This window comes from Equus quagga, chromosome 3 (assembly GCF_021613505.1).
Source record: "Equus quagga isolate Etosha38 chromosome 3, UCLA_HA_Equagga_1.0, whole genome shotgun sequence".
NCBI classification, from domain to species: Eukaryota; Metazoa; Chordata; class Mammalia; order Perissodactyla; family Equidae; genus Equus; species Equus quagga.
Window position 1 is genome coordinate 122247592 of NC_060269.1, and position 26188 is coordinate 122273779.

The 26188-nt window shown below is 40.4% G+C and overlaps 1 protein-coding gene across 2 annotated transcripts in view; it reads right to left on the bottom strand.

Annotated features, from left to right (window-relative positions):
- Positions 1–26188, bottom strand: part of LOC124237075 (LIM and calponin homology domains-containing protein 1-like) — a 309151-nt gene that overhangs the window by 182801 nt on the left and 100162 nt on the right. For both annotated transcript variants that reach the window (XM_046656322.1, XM_046656321.1), the window contains exon 2: positions 7593–7663. In XM_046656322.1, coding sequence (XP_046512278.1) covers positions 7593–7663 — 71 coding nt within the window. The remainder of the gene's footprint in view (positions 1–7592; positions 7664–26188) is intronic.

The following is a 26188-nucleotide window of genomic DNA, read 5'->3' on the forward strand; positions in this document are numbered from 1 at the left end:
TCAATCTCCAAGCACATTATAAAACTCTTGAAGATCATGGATCAAGCCTCACATTCCCCTTTTATGCCCCTCGGTGCCTAATTTGGGGCTGTGCAGAGCAAGGTCAATAGCCAATGAGTCCCCCATGTGACAAAATGTCACCATGCAAAGCCACGCCATCAACTCCCAATCTGTCCTAGAAGACTTGTACATATCTGTGGCACACCACGTCTCATGCTGAAATCAGGACAAGAATCCAACACAAGCCCTCCTTCTTAGAACAAGCAGTTCATTCATCAGCGATGTGATATAAACAAGTGTTTGCCAACAGATGTCTTATCTTTAGAAAATTATTTCAGCAACATAGGAACTGAGACAAAAATCCACTAAGACATTCTTTGTTGGTCACTTATTTGGAGACGAACATACTCAGACTTTGCATTCCATGAAAATGTGTCTGCAAAACAAAACCCATAAGTTCACCTCTACGACTCCTAAGAAGACAGAGCTGTAACGGGGGGTCTCATACAAAAAGAATGCAGATACTTCCATCCTCTGATACTTCCATCTCCTAGTCTTCAGGGATGAGTTCCTTCTTTATGTTAAATTGTTTGTGTGTGTGTGTGAAGGAGAGGGAGGAGAAAAAGGGGAGGGAAAGAGAGAAGACAGGATAATATTGATGCTGACAGCTAAGATTGGGAGGAAGTCAAGGCCACTGATGATTAGGTAGCCTAAAGAACTCTTACTACTGGTCTCAGTTTATTCAATAGGTGTTTGTAACAGATGTATTATGTGCCAGACCAGTGTCCAGTAAGGGAAATCCAAAGAGAAATAGACAAGATCTTCAAGAAGCTTTTGATGTGGTACAGGAAGCAGACGTGGGACAAAGCGGTGGAGCCCTGTGGTAAGTGCCAGCATGGAGGTGGTACAGGTGCTTAGAAGCCAGAGAGGAACCACTAATTCTGCCTGGAGGGTTCTGGAACAGCTTCCCAGAGAAAGAAACCACAACAGACTGGAGGGAGCGGGAGGAGATGACGTCATCACAGAGGTCAAGGTTACTATTTTCAAAACAATCACTCCAGGCCTCAAGCTCTGCCAGCCAAAGCTCATTATTCACAGATGATCAAGTTTGTAAGGGACCCAAATGTTCATGCCCAGTTTTTGATCACAGGCTAGGCAAGAGAAGCTAGAAAGTAAAATCCAATTCGTTCATCCTGTAGCTTGTTGGCAGCCCTGGGGAGAGAGCTGACGGGCGCACAGTGACACAGAGTTGCATTGACTATGTCATATTCATAATTGACTTTGGGCCTATTTCCAACAATAATAATGAGAACAGCTAGTGATCCAGAGTGCCAACCAAGCCCCAGACACTGCTGAGCGCTTTACAGTATGCTTTCGCTGGAAGCTCTCGGGGGCCTTCTGAGGGAGTAATTTCCCCATTTCATAGACAAAGGGAGAAAAGTTAACATGTAAGTGCCTGCTAAGTTCCAAGCATGAAACAAAAAGTCTTATATGTATTATCAATTCATTTACTCCTCAGAACAATGCTATGAGTTAGGTACAATTATATCTGTTTTTATAGATGAGGAAATTGAGGCTCAGGGAGGTTAGGTAACTGGACTAAAGGCATACAGGAGGCAAATCTAAGGATTCGGACTGTCTACTAGGTTGAACCATATGAAATCACATTACCTGACTGTGTTTGGTCTACTAATACAACAATGTCATAGGCTTCAACCTAAAAGTTCCCAAATCCATTCGCTTTCCGCTTGCTCTCTCCTACAAGGATTTGAATTGGTTTTTGTTAAATATATATCTTTGGAGAGTAACAAAAAAGAAAGAAAAGGGGGTGGGGAGGATGAGAAATCAAACCAGAGAAGAAACGAGAGCGTATACCCTGCAACTAGACATAATTATCATCATTTTGCCATACTTGCATTACCTCTTTCTGCATGGGCCTCTTTTTTCCTGAACCATTTGCATCTAGTTGCTGGGTATATGGGTAATCCTTACATTATTCTCGTAACTTTTCCATAAATTTGAAATTTTTCAAAATAAAAAGTTGGGGTGGGGTCAGGGGGACTTGTAAGAAACTCCTGAGAAAACCTTTTGTAAAAAGTTTTTTGTTTTACCCAGATAGCATTTTTGCACTGCCCAAACTCAATTACTTAACTCTATGAGGGTAAACAATTTACATTCAAAATTAATTCCATAGTCCCTATGCACTGGCCAACTCATTTTGAAAGGACAAAATGGTAAACATTTTAGGCTCCGTGAACCACACACAAACCCTTATTTTATGTACAACCTTTAAAAAATGTAAAAACGATTCTTAGCAAGAAGGAAGGCCAGTACAAAAACAGGCCAAGAGCCATAATTTGCCAACTCCTGATATAGATGGAATTCCATAGGGTTCTATCTATATAATAAAGTCTTACTCAGGAAAACAAGTCAGAAACTTTCCTTCTGGAATTATTTCAAAACAGTCTGTCTGATCTGGGGGCAGGAAGCAGAATCAGGCATCAGCCACTCCGTACTGGGAGCGGCTTCCTCAGCGAATGGTTCTTTGCAGACTTCCTTTTAAACCCTGAAGTCCTCAAGGACAAGTCGCAGTATTCGATTAACATTTCTAATAGCATGACACTTGTCACACATTTGCAGCTATGTCACACTTTGACCCCAGACCTTTGATTTCATGCTCAGTGGAGGGCTCATATCATTTGAGCATTTAACCTCCAAAAACTTCAACTACACATACTTGGCAAAAACAACAGAGGAAGAGAGATGATTATAGCAAAAACACATCTACTACAATTCTACTTGGCACATGCCCTCTATTTTATACTTGCTATTACTGTAAGTTATACATTTATGCATAAGTATTACCGTATACAAGGGGTGCACATATGTGAAACCATATGTATTGCACTTCACAGGCGAAGTAAAAGCTCCTTGGGTGATCTTGAGGCTACTCGATTTCCATCTTATCTGCTGCCTTTAGGTGCCAATCTTTTCTCTCCTCTGCTCTGCAGGCTTTAGTACAGGCCCACCACTTAATTTGTCTCCATCCAGTTTTGACAGATCTCCCTAAGAAAACTGAAACCCCTACATCCTCCTCTCACCACAGCCTATCCTCTCGGCTCTCTCATGCCCTCACTCTTACTGGACTCGCCTTCTTATCTTAAGAGGAACTGCCAGGCCCTTGATGCTTACATTTTTCCAAGACCACCAACCCCACGCAGTCCTTCTCCATCCTCCATCTGGCTGAGACCCACTGGTTATCCTCTGTACTGCCCTTCTCCCCACACCCTTTGTTTCCTGGCACCAACTCCATTCCACCTGCCCTCCAACTCTTGCTTTTCTCTCCCATCAAAATCTCAACTCTAGTCACAGATAGTGGTCAAGAGCAAAAGCTAATGAATCAGACTCCTGAGTTTAACTCTTTCTTATCTGTATAACCTTAGCCAAGTTATTGAATCCTCTGTGCCTCAGTTACTTCCTCTGTAAAACAGGTATGATAATAGTCCTTAGAGGCCACAAGTAAGTTTGGAACCAGGCTGGTAAGAGGAAAACCAGACCTCAGGCCCAGAAGATGCCCTCCTATTTGATAAGAACTATGAATGTTTTTCAGACTCACCAACAAGCCAGGAAATTTTTAGTGAACAAAGAGCATGGTGTCTCTACAGCTGCAACCAACATTTAGAGGCAATCCAACTCCAACTAAAGGGTCAGAGTCTGCTGAACGGAAGGAAGAATTCACTGATGCTGCTCACACACTTGTCAACTGGGATCCTAACACTGTTACCAGACACCAATTGGGCTTCTATTTTGAATCACATGAAGTTGAAAAGCTGCAATAATTTTTTCAAAGAGGACTAGATGTTATGAAAGCCCCAGTCTCAGAAGAGCTGAATTGCTAGTTCTCAAACTTTGAAATGACAGAGTTCTTCTTATATTTTTTAATTTTCTACATGGGAAGTGGTTATGAATCAGAACTCCTTAATCACCAGCACCCACCACAAAACTCTCTCCAGTTCTAAAAGAGTCACACAGCCTTAGGCATTCTCATCTACTCTCCAAACAGAGGCGTTTAAACCCATATGGATCTATTGTCTGAGTTTCCTGCCTTGTGGTCCCTGCCATCAACCAACCCCACACCTGGAATGGTGCAAGTCCCCACCGCTTGCCAGATTGCTCTCTGGATACAAGCCCCAGAAAATATACCTGTTAATCTCAGTCTGCGACAGCCCAATATGCTTCAGCTCAGATCAAACTGAGTCATGCCCCTGCCCCTGCCCCAAAACGAGAGGGAAATCTTCTTCCTCCACGGTTCCCAACCTTTAGCGCATTTAGCTCCTGGGTCATGCTTCTCTTTCTCATTGCTCTGTGGGTCCTGCACTTGTAGAAATTTGTTTCCATCAGTTTCTCTGGCTGCTGATTCCACTTTCTCTCAAAGGCTCCCACTGGGACTCATGCTACTGGCTTTTCTTGCCTCAGGCTACCAATACAGTTCATTCCACCTTAGCAAGTTCCTTGCTAAGGCTGAGAGCTGCAGTCTCATAGGGAAGCCAGGCCTTGACCCCGGTCCTCAGACTCCTTCAATTACACCAGTGGGTCTAATCCTCCATGGTTAGAGGACTTCGACAATAACTACTTGTCTTGGGTTTTGTCCTACCTACCCAGACAGTAACATTTGTCCACATCCTCTGTGTTGGCCAGTTCCCTCAGCTTCACCCTCAGGCTGTCAGCAGTCTAAGCCCTTTAATTATTTAAAGAGGCCCCTGGCTATAATCTGTGCCTCCGTGTTGTCTAAACCATACTATTTCCTAAGTGTGGCCTGGACCCAAACCCCACCTCTCCACCCCTAAACAACCCTAACATTCATCAGTGCGTTTGTGAAAGGCCAATGGATAGTGTCACTGCATATTTGAGAAACTCCATCCTCTAAGTCAACATCTTCATCTAAGCAAGAAACAAATTCCATGCGTGCAAATGTCTCTAGATCCAGAGCCTTGTCTTCAGATGAGCCCATTCAACGCAAAGTCAGACATGAATACTGTCACCCACACATACCCCTGGCGCACCCACATGTATTCCTAACAGAGAAACAGCTTTGGCCCACATCTAACATCTTCCTTTGAGATGTTTTTCAGCTGAGCTAGGGTTCTGCCTCAGAAAAACCACGATTGCAAACTGCCCTAAAGTAGTTCTAGCCTGACTACGGGAGCAGCGCCTGTGCAGAGGGATTCGCAGACCTGGAGTCACCTCTGCTTTATTACCATACCAAAATCCGGGCCACCCCACCCCACCCCGTGTCGCGTATGTTGCTTGGCACATTTGGTGCCATGCGCAAAGGCGTTCAGAGGACTGTGCAAGCACCAACTATTCCTGGAAGTCACTGCCCCTTTCCTGGAACCCTGATGATGCCACGACCCCTGGCCCTTTACAAGTTTCCCATTTCCCTGTCTTTGGGGAGAAGATGTTTTAGAGCAGAAGCTCTCCCTTCTCCATTCCTTGATCAACAAATAAGGTTTCTGCTCTGCTATTCAGAGCCAGGTCTCATTCTATTGGCTCCAGCGACCCTGGGCAAAAGGACCCACTTGCAGGTCACCGGTTCCTTAGGGCTCAGTTAAGCCCTGACAGATGTATTCACAAGAAATGTAGTGGAGAGGTGGATGCCTACAAGAATCTTTGGAGCAAATGTTAGGTAAACAAAAATTGGTACCAAAGAGCCACTTCAACAGAGTTAAGAGAACATGAGGCATATACATTAGATCAGATTCTGGCTAGTCTGTTAACATCAGGAGAGGGCTAAGCCCAGAATCATTGGAGAAGTAGGTGGTAGACACAAGGGAAGTGTTTGGAGCCTGTCTGGGCTGGTCTCCGGTGAGAAGCTAAACTAATTGTGGTTTGCCTAAGAGATGAGCTCTCATTTAGACTTAACAAAGGGAAAAGAGGTGGTAAAGTATGAGAAGAGGGGAGAGACTCCACAGGAAGGAAGGTATGGACACAGCAATCACGGGATGTAAACTTCCCTTCAGAAGGAAGGGCAGTGGGGAGCAGGAAAAAAAATGCTGACATGAACTGTGTTGAAAGATGCTGCATAATAATTAACATTTGTATAGCAAATATAATTTTTTAAGGCACCTTATCCACATTATCCTGTTGAAATTCACAAAAAGCTTATGAAATAGGCAACAGTTATAAATTTTTTCTTACCGTTTTAGAGACAGAAAAATGACACTCATGGTTAAACGATTTAAGGGGGAAAGTAAGGCCTTGAGTCTCTAGTTCTTGGGGTCCAAAACCCACGTTCTTTCAACTACATGGTGGGGGGGGCGGGGAGAAGTGTCTCAAACAATATTCAGAAAGTTGCCAAAATGAGAACACATTCTATGTGATTCTATTTACATATAGTTCAAGATTAGGCAAATTAGATGCTATGGTGATAGAAACCAGAAGAGTGCTCTTCTATAGGTGGTTCAGATTGACTGGAAAGGGACATGAGGGAACTTTCTCTTCTATAGCCTTGTTTTGTTTTGTTTTGTTTTTTTGTGAGGAAGATTGGCCCTGAGCTAACATCTGTTGCCAATCTTCCTCTTTTTGCTTAAGAAGATTGTTGCTGAGCTAACATCTGTGCCAATCTTCCTCTATTTTATGTGGGATGCCACCACAGCATGGCTTGACAAGCCATGGTAGGTCCACACCCGGGATCCAAACCTGTGAATGCCAGGCCACCGAAGCTGAGCATGCAAACTTAACCATTATGCCACCAGGCTGGCCCCTCTGTTCTATATCTTGATCAGGGTGTAGGTTACACCCATGCATGCAGTTTTCAAAACCCATCAGATTGCAGATCTAGGAGTTGTGCATTTCATGTATGCATCTTTCACTTCAATAAAACAAAAATCAGTACCCAAATTACAGAACCTACTAAATAAATTCAAAATTTGAAACCTTGATTTGAACTTTATGTCCATCCATCTAGAAGTATTAAGGCTCTAGCTTATTTTCTGTCTAGAACCACTGCACAGGAAGCTCTCGAATCCACCATCACAGCAACCACTCTATGACAAAGTCCAGGTTCAGAACATAAAAATTAAACACTGCAGTTATTGTTCGCATTTGAATTTTGCCGATAGCACAAATGAAATACATTCAAAATACCTCAGGGAAGTAGGCCTGGTGAAGAACATTACCTGCATACTTTACATGTTGTAAGTAAACAGAAGCACTGTTTTCATTTGGTACAAGCTGCTTTTGTTTGGGATAAAAAAGGGAGAAAAGCTGCTACTTTTACCACAATTCAGTCCACATCCTTACAATCACCTGGGCCCAAATTCCTACATTGTACACGTTGGTTGGAGATGAGCAGCAGCTCCCAATTGCTCCTCTCTTATCTAGTTTGAAGTTTACCATAGTCCCCACCATGCCCTGGTGCACACCAAGACTCCCTCCCCTACTTACGTTTACTGCATAGCCCAGTGATTTCTTCAAATTTCAGATTCAAACTGCGAATACATTCAAAAGAAAGCACTGGAAGTTTTACAGACACACTGGATACTATTATGGTTTTTCTTGAATAAAATCAACTGCATATAGCCCATACTTACTCGCAGAGAAGAATTCCATTTTCTAACCCAGTCCGAAAATCTTTATCACCAAAACTTCTGCCGGTTACTTGCTGGAAAAGAAAAAAAGAAAAAGAGAGCATAAGTTTTTCTTTTTTAATCAGGAAGTTCAATGATTTTTTCTAAATATTTAAGAGGCTTCAAATAACTGGTGGCATTCCAAGAATGAGGAAAATCTATGCAGTCTGAATTTCCTTTCCATGTGTAGCTTTGCCTAGATCAGCTAATCTTAAATTTAGATCATTTCTTTGAAGGTTTTTTCTGACCTAATACCTTAAAAAATATCTGTTCTTCCCGATAAGGATGTTAATTTTTGGATGTGGCTATGATAAATCAAGGCCACATCCTCTTTCATCCTGAGGATCCAACCCACACACTTTCAAAAAAGCCTGCAGAAAGCACCGCCTAAGGATAACATCTATTTGTTAAAACATTAAGGGGGGCAGAGCACGGGAGACACAGACCACTGACCTAGAGAGACTAACATCAAGACACAAAGAGTAAAGTCAATATCCATAATAACATGGTGTAAAAGATGAAAATAAAAGCTGTGAAAAAATTTACTATCTGACAGCACAAGACAGACGGCCATTCTTGATGCCTCTAGCTCTCAGCAGCCCTTTGGCCAATATTTATTATAAATATTTATTGAACATCTACAATATGCCAGGTAAATATGCATACTATAATCCCTGAAGCAACCTCTAACATAGCAAAATAAAAAGTTATAGCTAATAAGTCAAAGAAGGAGATAAAATGAAAATCATAAAAAATACTCTAACAATAAAAATAGGTAAAAAGAAAAAAAGAGGGAGAAGGACTACAGGTCAGATGGAACAAATACAAAGCAATTAGCAATACTGTAGCTTTAAACCCAACCATATCAATAAGTGCATTAAATGTAAATGGCTTAAACATCCCCAATTAAAAGACAGAGATTGTCAGATTGGATTAAAAAAGCAAGACCCAACTATGCACTGCCTATGAGAAATGCATTTTAAATATAAAGACAGAAATAGGTTAAAAACAGAAGAACAGAATAAGATATACCATGCTAACACTAATCAAAAGAAAGCTAGAGTGGTTACATTAATATCAGACAAAGAAACTTTTAGGACAAAGAATAATACCAAGGACAAAGAAAGTTATTTCATTACGACAAAGGGTTTAGCTGGTCAGGAAGACATAACAATCCTAAACATTTTTACATCTAATTAAAAAAAGCTTCAAAATACACAAGCTGAAACAGATAGAACTGCAAGGAGAAAGAGACAAACTCACATCTAGAGTCAGAGACTTAATATCTCCCTTTGATAACTGATAGAACAAGCAGACAGGAAAATCAATAAGGATAAAGAAGACTTGAACAACGCTATCAACCAAATTGACTTGACATTTCTAGAATACTCCACCCTACAACAACAGAATACACATTTTGCCTCTTAAGTTCACAATGAACATTTACTGAAATAGATCAATTTCTTCATAGACTTAAAAGAATTTAATTCATAAAAAGTATGCTATCTGAGCACAATGGAATTAAATTAGAAATTAACAACAAAAATATTTCTGGAAACATCCCCAAATACTTTTAAACTAAGTAGCACAATTCTAAATAGCCCACTAGTCAAATAATAAATCAAAAGACAACAGAATATACTTGTAGTGAAAGAATATGGCAATATAAGAATGCACAGAAAGATGCTAAAGCAGTACTTGGGGAAATGTATAGCACAATATTACATATATCACAAAAGAAGATCTCAAGTCAATCAATTCCGTTTCCACCTTAAGCAAATTAAGCCCAAATTAAGTAGAAAAAAGGAAAAAGTTATATCAGACTTGAAATCAAATAGAAAACCAAAAAGCAACAGAGAAAAATCAATGAAATCAAAAGCTGTTTCTTTGAGATCAATAAAACTGATAAACCTTTAGCCAAGCTGATAAAACTTTAGCTACGGAAATTGATAAACTTTGGTTTTTAGCCAAAAAAGAAAAACATAAATTACCATCATCAGGAATGACAGAGATGACATCATCACAAATTCTATAGATATTAAATGGATAATAGGAGAATATTATAAATAAATTTGTGCCAATAAATTCACCAATTTAAATGAACTGAATGAATTCCTTGACACAAACAACCAAAGTTCACTCAACAAAGAAATAGATAGCCTTCCCCCAAGAAAATGCCAGGCCCAGAAGGCTTACCTGGTAAATTATACCAAATATTTAAGGAAGAGGTAATGCAATTCTACACAAACTCTTCCAGACAACTGAAGAGGAAAGGATACTTTCCAATTTATTCTATTAGACCTGCATTACCCTGATTCCAAAACCAGACAAAGACACTATGAGACAGACAAATACACACACAGACACAGACACAGGAAACATGCCAACATATTATCTCTTCATGGTGGGAATCAGGTGTGATTTCTATTTTCTTCTTTAAATTTTTCGCTGCCTTCCTAAAACTTTCTATAATTAATACAGTACTTTAATCATCAGAAAAGCCAAACAAGGTTTATGTTTTGTTTGTTTTAAAGAGCAGACTAAGGAAACTAAGTAGTCCCAACTCTTCCTTATAAACCAAAGTTCAAGTTCTATTATAAAACATCCTTATTAACCCTCCCACTAGAAAGGCAATTTACAAGCCAATATAATGTTATTTTGTTAATATCTTCTCATTCTTATTTGAGGGAAGGTGAGGAAATGGATAAATAGTAGTTTTTACAGTTTGCCAATATCTAGCTTTTTCCCCAAAATAAAGAAATTAAGATGCCCTTTTAAAAGCTAAGATTTTAAAGACAGACTTTTAAACATCTTCCCATTTTCTTTCCTGAATCTATTAGTCCTGATCTATATTCTCATAACATCACTAATATTCTCTAGAAAATTAACCTCCATTCACCAAGAAGTGATTAGAAGGTTTCGAAAACATTTTTTCTCAGGCCTTTAGATTTCTGTTAAAAGTATTATGTTCTAGAGCAAATGGCACTAACATTGAGAATGCAAGATAGTTTAGCCACATTTATTACACAGTCTCTGGCTAAGTTAACCCAGGCCCCTTCTCCATATATTGAGCAATGATGATGAGCAGAGCCTAGAGATAAAAACACAAATGAGACATGGCCACTGCATGTAGAAAGTTCACAGACTAGCGAGGAAAGCAGATATCTAAACTTACCATAAATAGAAGGTAACATAACTATTAAGATAAGAAAATACTAGTGGCCCCTGGACTACCTAAAATGCCCAGGTACTATTTAAAATTATCTTACATATGATGCATTTGTTGTTGTTAGTATCACGGAGTCAATTTCGACTCCTAGTGACCCTGTGTACAGCAGAGTGGAACCCTGCCTGGTCTTTTTGTGCCATTCTCCCACCTTCCAGTGCTATAGCAGACAATGGTCCACTGCTATTCATAGAGATTTCATGGCCAATTTTTTCAGAAATGAGTGACCAGGTCCTTCTTCCTTGTCTGTCTTAGTCTGGAAGCTCTGCCAAAACCTGTCCACCATGAGTGACTCTGCTGGTATTTGAAACACCAGCAGCATAATTTTCAGCATCACAGCAACATGCAGCCATCACAGTATGACAACTGACACATGGGTGGTATGGTTCCCTGACTGGCAAACAAACTCAGGCCTCAGAGGTGACAATGCAGAATCTTAACCACTAGACCACCAGGGCTGGCAGGGATGTGATGCATAGCCACTAAAAAACTTCAAGTAGAGTTAATAGTCCAATGTCAGCCTGCTAATCAAAATCCTCCAAGACGTAGTCTGATTAAATTCAATTTCATAGACTCTCAATTCTGGAGACAAGACTAGGCACTATGCATTTGGAAGAAGGTGGTCATTTCCATCTCTGTTCTTCCTCTTCTGCCTCCTTCCCCCATCTCCTGTGTCCAGGAGGTCCCAGCTTAACCTTCATACTGCTCTCCACTGATCCAAACTCCATCCATTCTTCTAAGCCTAGGTTATTTAGTCTAGAAGCACCCGGATCTTGTTAGGAGGGTCAACAGCTGAACAGACTCAAAAAATTTAACAAGGACCATGCCACTGAAAAGTTTGGTCCTTAGACCAGTGGCAGTAGCATCTTCACCTGAAATTAAGTTAGAAATACACACTCTCAGTCCTCTTACTCCCTCCTAGACCTACTTCATCAGAACCAGCATTTTAAAAGATCCCCATGTGATTCATATGCAGACTAAATTTTTACAAAGCCCTGACATAAACTAAGCCAGCAGTTCAGAATCAGAATGGGAGGACCTTCCATTGGAATCAGGATTTTAGATGACATGTCTCTACAACACTTCTCAGCAACATCTTTATGATGCATTTACAGTGTGACACATTGTACATTTTAACTATAAAGAGTGCTAACTACTGTTTCCTTCATGACAGCATAAGGCATTGCTATAAAAAACAAAATAGCTGCCAAGAATCAACCACCGTTACCAACAGTCCATGAGCAGGAGAAGTGAAAAGTGACTGCCCAACCTCTTTACTAACCTTCCCTCATGGACTCTGAATGACTGAGGACTCTCAGTAACCTTCCAGGCAAGGCACGGGCCAAGCCATCAGCTAGTGATCACTTTCTGAGGATACAGAGCAGGATGGGAAGATAAGTAGAGCTCTTAAAGAGAGCCTGAGATAGGTACACGGCAGGTGGAGTGGGTGAGGAGCAAGCCCAGGTTCAGGAGCATTCAGGGGCTAGCAGGGGAGGAGCAGCATGAAATGTAAAGAGCACTTTATCAGTCCCCCAAATCCTGCTCTCCATACCTTGCTGATCCTCAGCCACCTGAACAATTAATTCTTGCAACTCGATCCTCACAGTTGTTCAGGTTAGTCATGCTTGATCCCTATCTTTCTCACCTAATCACACCCACCAACAAATCCTGTTGATTCTCCCTTCAGAATTTAGCCAGAATCCAACCACTTCTCCCTGCCTCCACTCTACCACTGTACTCCAAGCCACCATCATCTTACGCCTAATAAGGGTCTCTTAACTGGCCTCACTGCTTCTACTCTTGCCTCCTTCCCATCTATTCTCAACACAGCAGCCAGAGGAATCCTGTATAGTTAGATCATGCTACTATTCCACTCAAAACCTCCCAATAGCTCCCCATCTCACTCATAGTAAAAGCCAAAGTTCTTTCAGTTCCCTAAAGGGATTCAACATAAAAACAAGCCCAGGGGCCGGCCCCGTGGCCAAGTGGTTAAGTTCACATGCTCCACTGTGTTGGCCCAGGGTTTCACTGGTTCGGATCCTGGGCACAGACATGGCACCGCTCGTCAGACCACGTTGAGGCAGTGTCCCATATGCCACAACTAGAAGGACCTGCAACTAAGATATACAATTATGTACCGGGGGGGATTTGGGGAGATAAAGCAGAAAAAAAAAAAAGATTGGACACAGTTGTTAGCTCAGGTGCCAATCTTAAAAAAAAGAAAAACAAGCCCCAAAAAATCTAATAGGAGGGCGTGGACAAAACTATTGGACACAACCACGATTTTAAGGGCAGGCATAATGAACCTGCACACATCTCCCCATTCAAGGGGATCCTTGTACTTATGGTGGCAAGTATGTCACCACCTATGCCCTGTGTGCCTTTCAGGAATGCCCTATATCAGATTCCCCCCCCTGCTTTATGATTTAAGATTAATTCACTTTCATTACCAACCAAAATATTTGTTGGAAGGACATGCCATAAGTGTCAGATTAAAATAGTCAATGAATGGATAATTTACCAAAACATTGACGGTTTTAAAGGGAAAAAAATCTTTCATCTACCTTAATAAACCAAAAGCAGAAGAAAGAGGGTATCATGATGTGTCATCACACTATTTTATGCAAGTAATTATTGACTGAGCTCATCTGTATTTGATTTCCTTACCATAGAACTAAAAGGTAATTATGTCTCTGAGTTTGTCCATGTCAATGGCACTGCTCTAAAGCATTCAAATAACAGAAATACGGAGGACTTTTAAAAGTCTAATAAGGAAAACCGCACAACTTTATGGCAACACTTTTATGATGTGTTTATAACGTAACACATTGTATATCAATCACAATGCTACACTTGCTAATTACTTTCTTACCATTGTTATTTTATAATTGCCACGAACAGTCAAAGGCTGCCAAGAATCAGTCTCTCAGCCTGATCATACTACATTTATACAAATTGTATTTCAGAAATATTTTCAGTAATCTTCAGTTGTTTTTTGAAAGCAATCTGATGGACAAACTACCCTTCATTAACTGCAGGTCAGAAGAGGATTTTAAATAAACGTTGGAAACCCTATTATGACGGTCTTAAGAGGAGATTCTATTAGCTGACAAAATAATGGTTCCTGGATTTAAGCAAGTGAAAAAAATAAAATTTAATAGATTGACAATTTTTTAAAAATATGGATATTTTCTCTAATTTGTTATACAAAAACAGGTACCCTTTTCAGAAGGTTGTGATTTCCTCCTACAATTGTAAATGAAAATCACACCTCTTTAATTCACTGAAGATTATTTGCAGCTCATTATGCTCACTTCTGATCATATTTGACTTATTTAACAAGAACATTTCTGCATATTTTTATAAATTATAAAGCAAAGCAGTAATGCTCTTATTTTTCACATTTTCTGAGAAATAAATCCACTGCTATTTCTGTCTCCTTCGTGGAGTTGCTAGAAAAATCAAATCAAAATTCTCTGGGAACTCTTTGTAAACATTCATAAATCATATTCATCTAAGCCAGAATTAACAATCAATCAATCATCTACTGAATACCTATCTCATACTGGGCAGAGTAATAGGTGTGAGACCAAAATGACAAGACCTAGTACAAAGAATACACAATCCAGGGGGAAAGATAAAACATTACAATAGAGTAGGTGTTGCAAGAGAAACATGGACCAAGAACTACAAGCGCATGGAGGAAGCAATTAACACAAATTGCATGACTGAAGAAATAGTTGAAGGCTAATAGTTCACATTCATATACCAATTATAATATGCCCTCTCTGTTCTAAATGCCTGCCATGTATTAATTTACTTAATCCTCAAAACAACCCAATGAAGTGGGTCTGATTAGTATTATTTCCAGGGAAACCTAGACGCAGAGAGGTTAAATAACTTGCCCAAGGACACCAAGCTAGTAAATAGCACAGCCTGGATTTAACCTCAGGTAGTGTGACTACAGAGTTCATGAGCAAAGGAGTGAACTCTCTCTGCCTAAGATAGTCAAGGAAAGCCTTTGAGGGGCTGACTTGAGTTGGTCCTGAAGAATGAGAAGGGATTCCCCAAAGGAAAGAGATAAGTAGGGCACTCCAGGCAGACACAAAGACCTGTACAAAGGTTTCTTTGAGCAAAGAGGAAAAGTTCTAAGGGCTGAGCACAGAGGGGAGGCAGGCGAGAACGGGGAGGGTGGCAGGAGATGAGGTACCAGGGCAGGCATGGCCCAGATGGTAAAGAACCTGTGCGTCAGAACTATGGGTAATACTTGACGTTGAAACAAAAGTGACACCCCAGAAGATGGGGCAAGGGAGGGGTCTTTGGTAATCATTCTCCCCATTTCCCACTAATTCCCCATTCCTAAAGAGATAGTCCCGGAATGACATTTTGCTTGTTGCTCTCAATTACTTCCTTGTGGACTCTCCCACCTCTATTTTATAGGCAGTGACTTCGCTGTTGGAATCTCAATGAGATTGAGACCCTATGTCCAGACTTTCCTTTAGGACCACCACTCCCAGCCCAAAGCACATCCCCCTACATACCATATCTACACCTATCTTTTCATCTTTTCCTGCCAGCTCAAAAGGAAGAAGTATACTTTCTCTTCCGTCTATCAAGGCTCTGGATCCAATTCCTTCCCACCCCCAGGTGCTGCCTTTATTACAACTTTACCCCTTGGTCCACAGCATCCTTCATCTCTGCTGGTGGCATAATGAGTTCCCTCTTCTCCTAAAAATCCTAATTCAATCCAGCCTCTTCAACCACCATCCTGTTTTTCTCCTTCTTTTCACAGTCCAAACTCCCTTTATGAGAATCCTGTACCCATTACCTTTATCATCATAGCTCAGCTGCCTCCAAGGTGTGCTCTTTAAATTCACTGAAAATTCCTAGAGGGTTAGGAGTTGGACCCTCAGACTCTGATTCTGAGCTCCACCAGCATAAGCTAAATAATAGGCAGATTAGTGAATTTCTACCAACCCTCAGCTTCCCCCCCTATGAAATGATAAGAGTACCTACTCCAAAGGTTTGTGCGAAGAGTAAATGAATTAATACATGTCAAGCTCTTCCCACAGTGCCTGATCTATAGTAAGAGCTCGATAAACTTCATTGTCAGTATTGGTAACAATACTAGAATTGCCATAGATCTCATTCTTGATTTCTGTCTTTCCAGTACTCTTTCCAGGTCTTTCCTCCCTGATCTTAAATGATGCCATGCTTTCCTGGTTCTCCTCTTAAATTTTAATATTGCCATACTGTCTGATCCAAAAGATATTTTTCTTATCTGATCTGAATCAATGTCTCAGCAGCAGGACAGTCAACCACTCCCTCTTTGTTGGATCATTTGCCTCTCCTGCCTCCCCACCCCAGATACTCTCAGTTCTCCTTCTACCTCATTCAATAAATACTCCTTTCTCCATTGCTTTGGGTATTTCTACCTCATTACCTAACTGTAAAATAAGGTTCTTTTTTCCTTTCTTCACTTTTCTTTTGTTCTCTCTCTAGCCACACACTCCCCTTTCCTGTGTACTCTCAAGCTTTTAAATATCTCACATACGGTAAACCATGCATTTTTAATGTAAAAGGTAAGTATCTTACCTTTAAATATATTGCATGTGATAACTCGCAAATTTTTGTATGTGGCACTAAAGTCCAGAATCAAATATCCAATTTCTTACTCAGCACCCTCACTTGAGTACCCAATGAATATTTCACACTTAATAAGATCAAACAAAATTCATGATGTCTGTCCCCTGATTCAACCTGATCCACCTTTGGTCTTCTCTATGTCAACAAATGACACCACCATCTCCTATCCCCAATAACATGAAGACACATTCAAGCCATCAAGAAGAGCAACGTTCTTCTCTCTCAAATATATTTTATGTCTGTCCTTTTCCCTCTGTGTCTACACTACCACTCTAGTCCAAGCCTCCATCACTTCTCAGCAAGGTAACTGCAGCAGCCACCTCTGTGGTCTCTTGGCTTCCAGTCTGGCCCCTCCACAGCTATCTTCCACACGACATCCAGGAATCTTTCTATAGATCCATCCAGTGTCCCTTCTCACTAGACCAGAATAACTCCAAGTTACATACACAACTCCTTTATTCTATAGAAGAGAAAAACAATGTCCTGCCAGGTAAGTGATTTGCTCAAGGTCATACAGCTAGCTATCAGCAAAGATGAGACTAGAATCAGGTCTCCCTTGACCCAGATCAGGGCTTCATTGCCCCACCACACTGCCTTCTGAAGGCACTTCCTGTGCCACTTATATTGCTACACTCTCCTTAATAACAATACCTCCTTAAATCTATTCAGTTTGGGTTGGCAAAGACACAGCACAGAAGTCCAGGCCTGAGGTTATTTAATCAACATTATCAAATCATGATCGTCTCCAGCACTAGCTCTGAGTGCTTAATACTGAGGATAATAAAATGCAATCTGCAGAATCCATTTATATTTTCATCATGTCATCAGAAAACCAGAAGGCACTGTTTATAGCCAAAGATTGACAGAATCCACTAAAAAAAAGTCTAATTAAGAATACAGGCAATGCTCAAAAGCACCCTGGGAGCATTAAATCCTCTGATCTAGCCATTGCATGCTCTATGCACAGAAAATGGGTCAGTCCAGGAACATGTGAGTGGGTTTAGCAGTAACTGTGTTTGCACATCCTCAAGCTGTTCTTGCCTTACAAAGAGACAGAAGAAAAGCTACAAAGAAAGACTGACAACACTCAAAGCGAGCTTTAACACAACATAAAGTGTTGGCAACTGATCTGAGAGCAAAGAGAAGGACGAATCCAGAAAGAAAATGGGCTAGTAGAGTGCTTCTGGGCTGTGTGTGTTGTCTCCATTTCAAAGAGCAGAGGTGTGCTTCAGCCATGATGTTATTGTCACCTGGGTATCATATTGCTCCTTAAATAAATACTTCAGTTCTGGGCTAATTTTGGCAAATCAGTGTGTGTAACTGTCATTCAGTCCTCAGCACAGTGAAGTATAAAACCTCTGAATTAGGCAAACCAGGGTCCAAATTTCAGGTCTGACACTTGGGAGCTATCTTGACTGGATAAATAGCTTCATTTCCCTGAGCCTGCTCCCCTTACCTTTAAAAGATGGTTGTAGGAGACTGTTTGAGGAGGTTGTCAGAGGTTAGAAATCAAGAGTGGAAACCCTCTAGTAGGCTATTTAATACTAACTGGAAGTTCTATTACTTTTTTCCCCCCAAGCTTCACATCTAAGGAGAAGAAAAACTCCACAACTAGAGTGTGTAAATCGGGTGGTTGCAATTTTTGTTCAGAAATACTGTTCAGGAGAAAGTGAGTACAGCAGAGGCAGATTTGCCACTTCACAGCTGGATCTGGGAATGAGTGCTGGGTACAAAATCACACAGGCAAGTCTAGGTGACGACCTCCTATACACAATGTCTGGGTTAAATGAGACCGTAGGAAACAATTGTGCAAATCCAGAACATGGCACATTTTATAAGAAAATTGGCCTTCCAAAAGTCAATGTCATGAAGAGAAGGGGAGGGCTGCTGTTCTAAAATAAGAGACATAACAACCAAGTACATTGTATGCTCCTTAATAAAATGCTAGTTTAAAAGAATTTTTATAGGGGGCCAGCCTGGTGGCATAGTGGTTAAGTTTGTACACTCTGCTTCAGTGGCCTGGGGTTCGCTGGTTCCGATCCCAGGCGCAGACCTACACACCACTCATCAAGCTATGCTGTGGTGGCATCCCACACACAAAATAGAGGAATATTGGCACAGATGTTAGCTCAGCAACAATCTTCCTCATCAAAAGAAAAAAACTTTATAGATGACATTTTGGGCACAATTGGGGAAATTCAAATATATACTGGTCATTTGATAACATTAGGGCATTACCTCATATTAAGAGTGAAAATGGCATGGTTGTTATGTAGGAAAACGTTCTTATATTTTGGAGATGCATAGTAAAGTATTTAGAGGGAAAGGAGTTTGATGTCTAATTTATTTTGAAATGGTTGAAAAAATACTAGAAGTATGTGTGAATGTGTGTGTAGGAAGTAAATACAGAAAATGTTAACAATTATTGAAACTAGGTGGTGGGTATACGGGTTTCTTCGTACCAACCTTTCCTTCTTTCTTTCTTTCAAAGGTTTCAAAATATTCCTAATAAAATGTCATCTGGGGCTAGGGCTGAAAGCCATTCAGCAGTCCAGGGAAAGTACTCAGGTCAACAGCCTTCCCAGTGCCTCCTCATTTACTCCTAGGAGTACTTTTTCCTATTTGTTTTTGCTGATGACAGTCACTCACCAGTTCACCAGGGTCATCTCATTTCCATTCAACCCACTCTCTCACCTGCTTACTGCACAGAAATGGCACTTGCCAGCCATCAAATGGACATGACGTTAGCATTGAGGATGGGAAGGAAGGAGGGGTCAAGCCCCTTAGCTTCCTGTTCTGGGGCAAAGAACTGGAACTGAAGGCTCTGCCAAGTACATACAGTCCTGTGACGACTGTAGAGCCGTCTGAAGAACTGATCAATTTCACTATTTGATATTCTAATAACTGAATAGTTTTAAGCTAAGAATCCAAAGTAACCACAAGACTGTTGCGCTTCGCCAGTACTTGGCATTTAAAAAGGCATCAAAGTCAAGCTAGAAAACTACTAGAATTCACCCAAACAAGTTATTGGATTACCAAAGGAAAATAAAGCATGGCGAACTGCTCTTTATAAAGACAGGATGGTCACATTTTAAACAGCCTATCCTTTAAAAGGGAGGTCTGACTTGGGCAACACAGCAACGAGGAAAAGCAAGGAACCGACCAACATAGAAAGAGAGTGACTTTTAGGAAAGAGGGAAGGAATTATCACCGGGAGGGAGCCCAGAATGGGCTTCCCGAGTGGCAACATTCTACTTCCTGATTTGGGTCTACTTCTTGACACAGTGACTCCAAGACTGTCCACCTTAAATAATGAAGTAATCTACATATTTGCTTTATGTGGTTTTCTGAAATTGTGTTATATTTTACAATTAAAAAGATTTTAAAGGGGGAACTGGGAATATATAGGCTAAACTCCATAGTGGCTCAACCTCATTTGTGTTCTCTCATTAGTAGTTAAAGCCATTTTCCATTTGGTTTTACTCAGAAAAGACCTTATCGTGAGAAAATACCACTTTTAAGAGGTTTTTCCATTCAAATGTAATAAAAATACACCTCCATCTAATAATATTCCTCAAGTCCACTATTAAAATGGTAACTGGGATCCACAAATGCCTGCTGCATAGTCTATTTTAAAACAAACATTTGAATATCTGACAAAGGAGCCAATGTACTGTTTTGCTTTGGAAAATAAAAGACATATAATCTTCTGAGAGTTTGCCATTTGAATGGCTCTGGGTGGGCACCTAGTGTTGGGAACACCGACAGTGCCCCTCATCCCCATCCTCTATCAATGGTTCTTTTGTTTGAATGGCATAGTTGTCTAGCGACACCTAGTCAAGATCTGTAGGAGGCCAAAAGTCAAGACAACTGGGTCATAGCCACAGTTTTGCTAATAATCAAGGGCTTCCAGCAAATCTCTTCTCTAAGTCTAAGACATCTCTGCACAAATCCACAGACTCTCTGAACCCTCTTCTACTCTAGCCTCTCACCTTGAGATTTTGATGATAATAGTAACAGCATCTTTTATGGAACCCTTAATTGACTCATTTACTTCTCAGCTCCCTGGTATGGCAGTCAAGCTACCACAACTGGTTACACAGGTTATGCTTTAGATAAGGGCACCCAGATGAGAAGACAAGTTGGGGCTAAAAGCCAGCCTGAGCCTTTGTCAAACCACACAAACTCTTCTAAAGGAAGAGTCCTGTTTTCCTAATTCACACAAAGCCACTGTCTGTACCCAAGCCCATACAGCCCACACACAAAGGTGCTCAGTGGGTTATCTGGGGCTCTGATGTAAGTACTATTACTGTCCCTGTTATTCAGATGAGGAAACTGAAGTACAGATTGTTAAGTAATTTGCCCAATTTCATATAGCTAGAAGCTGGCAGAGCCAGGGCTCTAAGCTGGGCAGTTTGGCTCCCGAGCCATGTTCCTAACCAGTATGCGTTGCTGCCTAAATATGCCTATGTCCCTGCTAATTTTCCCCTGGTATCAGTTGAGTTGTAGATAAATATCTGACTTCCCACCTTTGCCAGCTTCTTCTCTCTTCAATGTGCCTTTTCCTCAAAGTGTGAAATAAGAAAATAAACCCCCCAATCCAGAAAATTATCAAAATGTTTGTACGTTTCTTATCAATTCACTCAACACCCTGGGTGAAATAATAACAATCTTTGTGATATCACTAGATTTTTACCTCTGTATTCAAAAAAAATCATCACAAACATGCAAAAGATCCAAACTGAAATAATCCTACATATAACTTGACCCCCTATGGATTGAAAAATAAATATCCATTAGTGGGGAGTGAAGGGGAAGAGAAGGAGGAAGGAAGACACGATTCCTCATTTAAGACCATTAGGCATTTCTACAACAAAACATTTCTCTGCCTATCTTCCTCTGGTTCTTTAAATTTACAAACAATGTATTATGACAGGAAATCTGTTCTTTTAGCTGGTTTGTGATGAAGACAGCAGCTGGTAATCCCAGCCCACTAAAATGCCATTCGTCACTGGGCCTCACTGACACCGCAGTGTGGTGAGTGTGGTGGCTGCCCAACACTGAGGAAGCAGCTGCCATCTTGGCTTGGACGGGAGTGAACACTGCTCAGGCTCTCTTTACCTCTTCCTGCACAAACAATGTGCACATCAACGAGGAAGGAGTTCTGTCTTCAGACTGTTACAAAGAACTATAAGAAAACAGTGTAACACTGGACTACCCCAGGGAAATTTAAGAAAAAACAAGAGGCTATTCTTTATAAACCTAATAGATGAGAGCCATGTTTAGCCAAAAAAATAAAAAACAAAACCAACAAAAGGATCTTCTGCCCACACCTCATCTTGAAAAACTTCATTAACCAAAAGACTGGGGAGAAGAAGAAGGGAAAAAGGTTTAAAAGGTAACTGTTGTTGTTAGAACACTGCTATGTTCTAAGAGGTCCTTGATTATATTTAAAAAGTTTCTTATAATCAAGTCATCCTGAGAGATGGCCTAGAACCAAGGATGTTCTGCTAAATGCTTAACAATTGGTGTGGAGGGTGGGGGGAACTGACGTAGCATTTGCCAATCTCCATGGTGTAAAAATTCCCACCACAGCCAATTTCAAGCTCAACCTGATGTCACTGAACACAGAATAAGGAGATGTATACAATGTTCTCTCCTGAGCCACATGAGCTGGCTCCAAAAGACCACTGTAAACTTTCAATCTGTATTACATATACATTATGAGGCTAACAGTTAAATGCAGTGTTTCAAATGTATTACAATTTCTAAATATCTGTGACATTGGAGAATTTATCAAATAATAATTGAAAACAAAGCATGTAACTACATAAACATTTAAATGTTCCTAAACTTGCACATGATCTTGTTCATAAACAGTCAACATCTTATGGAAAGACACAACTACTATGATGATATAAACCTATTATCCTTTCAGATAGCTGTTTCTGATTTGCTGGCTACAGGTAGGCAAGAGAAAGCACAACTAAAGGTCTCCAATAAATTCCTGAAAATTGAAGCAGTCACAATAATCCAAAGTATAGCTCTTTCTCAAGCATTTAAAATCAAATACAAAAACTGTACTTTTGTCCCCCTGAAGTAAACGTTTCCTAGCTGTGGCATATGCTCAGATCCTTGAAAGCTTGTACACTCTCTAGTCCTAAATTTGAATACATATTTCTTGCTCCTTCCCTTACAGGGAAGCCAAGAATTCTAGCAAAGCTAATCATTGTCCCCAATCCATTCTAGTGTACAGTGATATGATTTTTAACTAAAGAAGTTTGTAGGCAATTAACCAGGTTATCATAACCTTTTAGAGGACAAGGGAAAAACACATCCCACTTCCAACATAAGGACACAAACTATCCAAACAAGAGGCTTGACTACACTGCCCCAAAGGTAATAAGCAGAACTTGCAAATCAGACCAGTTGTTAGTTGACCGCTGATTGCCACAGAGAGCTGTTGTTTGTCAATGGAAGAGAGGGAGGACTAATGCTGTTTGCAACAATCAACAGCTCTGTTCTTTCTGTTTTTTAATTGCTGGAACACCTGCTGCCTCGGTCTCTTCAGCTCATCCATTATGCAGCATGTTGGTGGTGATGGGACCGGGATATGCCACTGCACACAATGACAAACCTGAGGAGAGACAAAGGAACAGACCCAACATCTCAAAGGACAGGCAGTGAATAGTCCACACGTTTCCTCTTCCCGCTCTCAGTGTTGGCAGGTCTTTTAAAGACCCACTCACACCAAAATGTATTTGAGTTGTCATTTTATGGCATTGGGAGGACTTAAAATGCAAAGACAATACTTGTTCTCCACATCATGTCTTTAGGGGGATTAAATTATTCTATCATGGGGGTTGGGCTTGAGATTTACTCTTTTTGGCCTTCCTGAGAGAGGAAATACTTACAGAAGCACTTCCCGAAGTGTCCCAAGAATCCTAGTTCTACAGGATGTTGAGAGATGTGATGTAGGAAAAAGGCTTCATAGTCAGGTAAATTTGGGGAATGCTGTATTTTTTAAAAATATGGTTTTTTTTTCAACTTTGAGCTTCTCAGAGACAATAATATGCTAATGTGCACTGAGATCCTCCAGTAGGGGATGAAATAGTGTTTTTCAATCTATCTAATCAAGACCTCTTTTCGAGAAAACTCTCTGGTGGGTAGAACCAGTGTCAGTAGAATGTGCATTGGGAAACCCTGACTGTCTGCAGAGGGGGCTAACTCAGCCTGCCTCGGGGGAACTAAACAACCCCTCACACATGCCATTTGGCCTTTACCACATTGGACCACCTGGTACTTTGAAAAATTCGAATAAGCCACCCACATTTAAAAATCAGAAGAGCTAATATTTAAACAACAATAAAGGTTTTTTTTATTGCTTCTCTTGAAAAAAAAAAAAGTGGACTAATGGGGCACATGGTGCCCACAGATTTGCCTTCTCCGTGCAGTATTTTAAAGCATAAAGGAATTTAAAAAACAAACCATATAAGGCATCCAGTTTATAGTGAAGTTAAGGAAAGAAAAATTACAAGTGCACTTATGTACAGATGGTCAGAGAAGTGAAACAAGGCAAGTGGGAGTGGGATACTAAAGAAGTCTTCTGAAAAGTGGTAGGGAGAATGGAGGGATGCGTGCCAAGCTAAAAGGAGCTCCAAGAACACAAGCACAGGGCTGGAACCAATAAGTCATGAAAATAGATCACAGGCTGCTTCAAAATACAGATACAAAGCACATATGTTTCATTTAAATTTTCAATTTAATTGAGGAACACAGCAGTCAGGAATTTTAACAATTAAGTAGCCAAGAGCCATACATGGAGTCAAATCACACCATTTGGACATTAAATCCCATCTCTAAGAGGATAAAAACTAGAAATTTCTTAGATATATGACTAAGTAATTCCCAAAACAATTTCCATCAAATGCCGGGTGAAAAAGCAATTACACCAAAATCCTCACCAGTTCCACAGACCTGGGATAGCAGGGCCTCCAAGAACCAATGATCCAGTTCAAAAATAATTCTGGAACCTCAGAGATCCTATTACTAAGAAGCAGAAATAGATTTTCAAGTGCTCGCTTTGAAATATTAAGCATTGTTCCACGCACATCTTTCCACCATCCTAGAACATTTTTTAAAAACCAGTTCAAAGTGAGTCAGCTTCTAAAATAAAGCTTCACCTTGCCTGAAGTCACGATGCACAGTAGCTAAATTTCACCACAATTTGACTAGCACAATCTAAAAAACAAACAAAATGAAAAACACAGAAATATTTTCTTATAAGAAGTTAGATCTAACATATAATAGGCACTCAAAACATGTTTATCAATCTGAGTTAACATCTAACTGTTGTTCTATAATTTCTGTTTTCACATAATGACTCTTCCAAAATTTCTACTAACAACTCAAAAGCCCAACCTCCAGACTTGATTGATCTTCTGTCTTTAGTCTCATAAGAATGCCTTGCTTTCGGGGGCCCGCCCGGCCCCATGGCCGAGTGGTTAAGTTCGCATGCTCCAGTTCGGTGGCCCAGGGTTTTGCCAGTTCGAATCCTGGGCGAGGACATGGCACCACTCATCAAGCCATGCTGAGGCGGCATCCCACATGCCACAACTAGAAGTACTCACAACTAAAAATACACAAATATGTACCGGGGGGCTTTGGGGAGAAAAAGGAAAAATAAAATAGTTAAAAGAATGACTTGCTTTGAAAAGTTTGGCATCTTCAGACACAAAAAAGATCACTTTCCAAAATCTTAGGAGCTACCAGAATCTTCCCTAAACTTAGCACCTTCTTTTCCTACCTCTAAGAAAGAACTGCCTTTCTTTTTTTCTGAGCAATTCCTTCCAACCCAGGCCCTTGTTCCTGCTCCCTCTCCCTCTGATCTCCTCCCCTCTCTCTTCTTTGCATTGCTGACCAAGCTGGGGGATTCTCAGAATACCCCTGTGCATACGGTAGTCTTGATTCAAATATGTTTAAATGTTTCCTACTACCTCGAGCTCAAGCCCTAACTTCTTAGGCTGCTAACCAAGGAATCTGCTATATGAGTTTACTCCTTGTGTGAATTCACCACACATATTCATGTCTCTTTGCATTTGCTTATGTCATTACAATATCTGGAATGCCCTCACTCTTTATATATTTATATCCAATCCCATATTCAAATCTCAAGATAAAAATACTCTAAGATTTCCCCAAAGCACCCACTAGCTCCTATATCCCTTAGCAAACCAAATTTCTCTCTAATTCCCAAAGTACTTACTATCTTTTATACACGAAATAGACAGGATTTATAATCAGGAGATCTGGGCTTGAATTCTACCTCCACCACTAACTAGCTATGTGATCTGGGGAAGAGACATCCGCACTGTAGCTCTTTCCTCATCTGTAAAATAGGGAAATGACAGCACTGATCTTAGGTAAGGATTAAATCAGGTTATATATATGAGAGAATGAAAATACATGAAAATGATTAGTGCAATTTACCTTGAATTTTCATTAATGTTTGTATGTTTTGTCCCTGAGTAGATTCAGTCATTCAACAATTACTTACAGAGCACATATTCTGTGCCTAATATTGTTCTAGGCACTGGAGATGTGGGCCCTGAATTTGTGGCCCCATCTAGTAGACAAGACAGATAGTAGACAATGTAACATATAACACTAGATAGTGATAAGAGCTTAT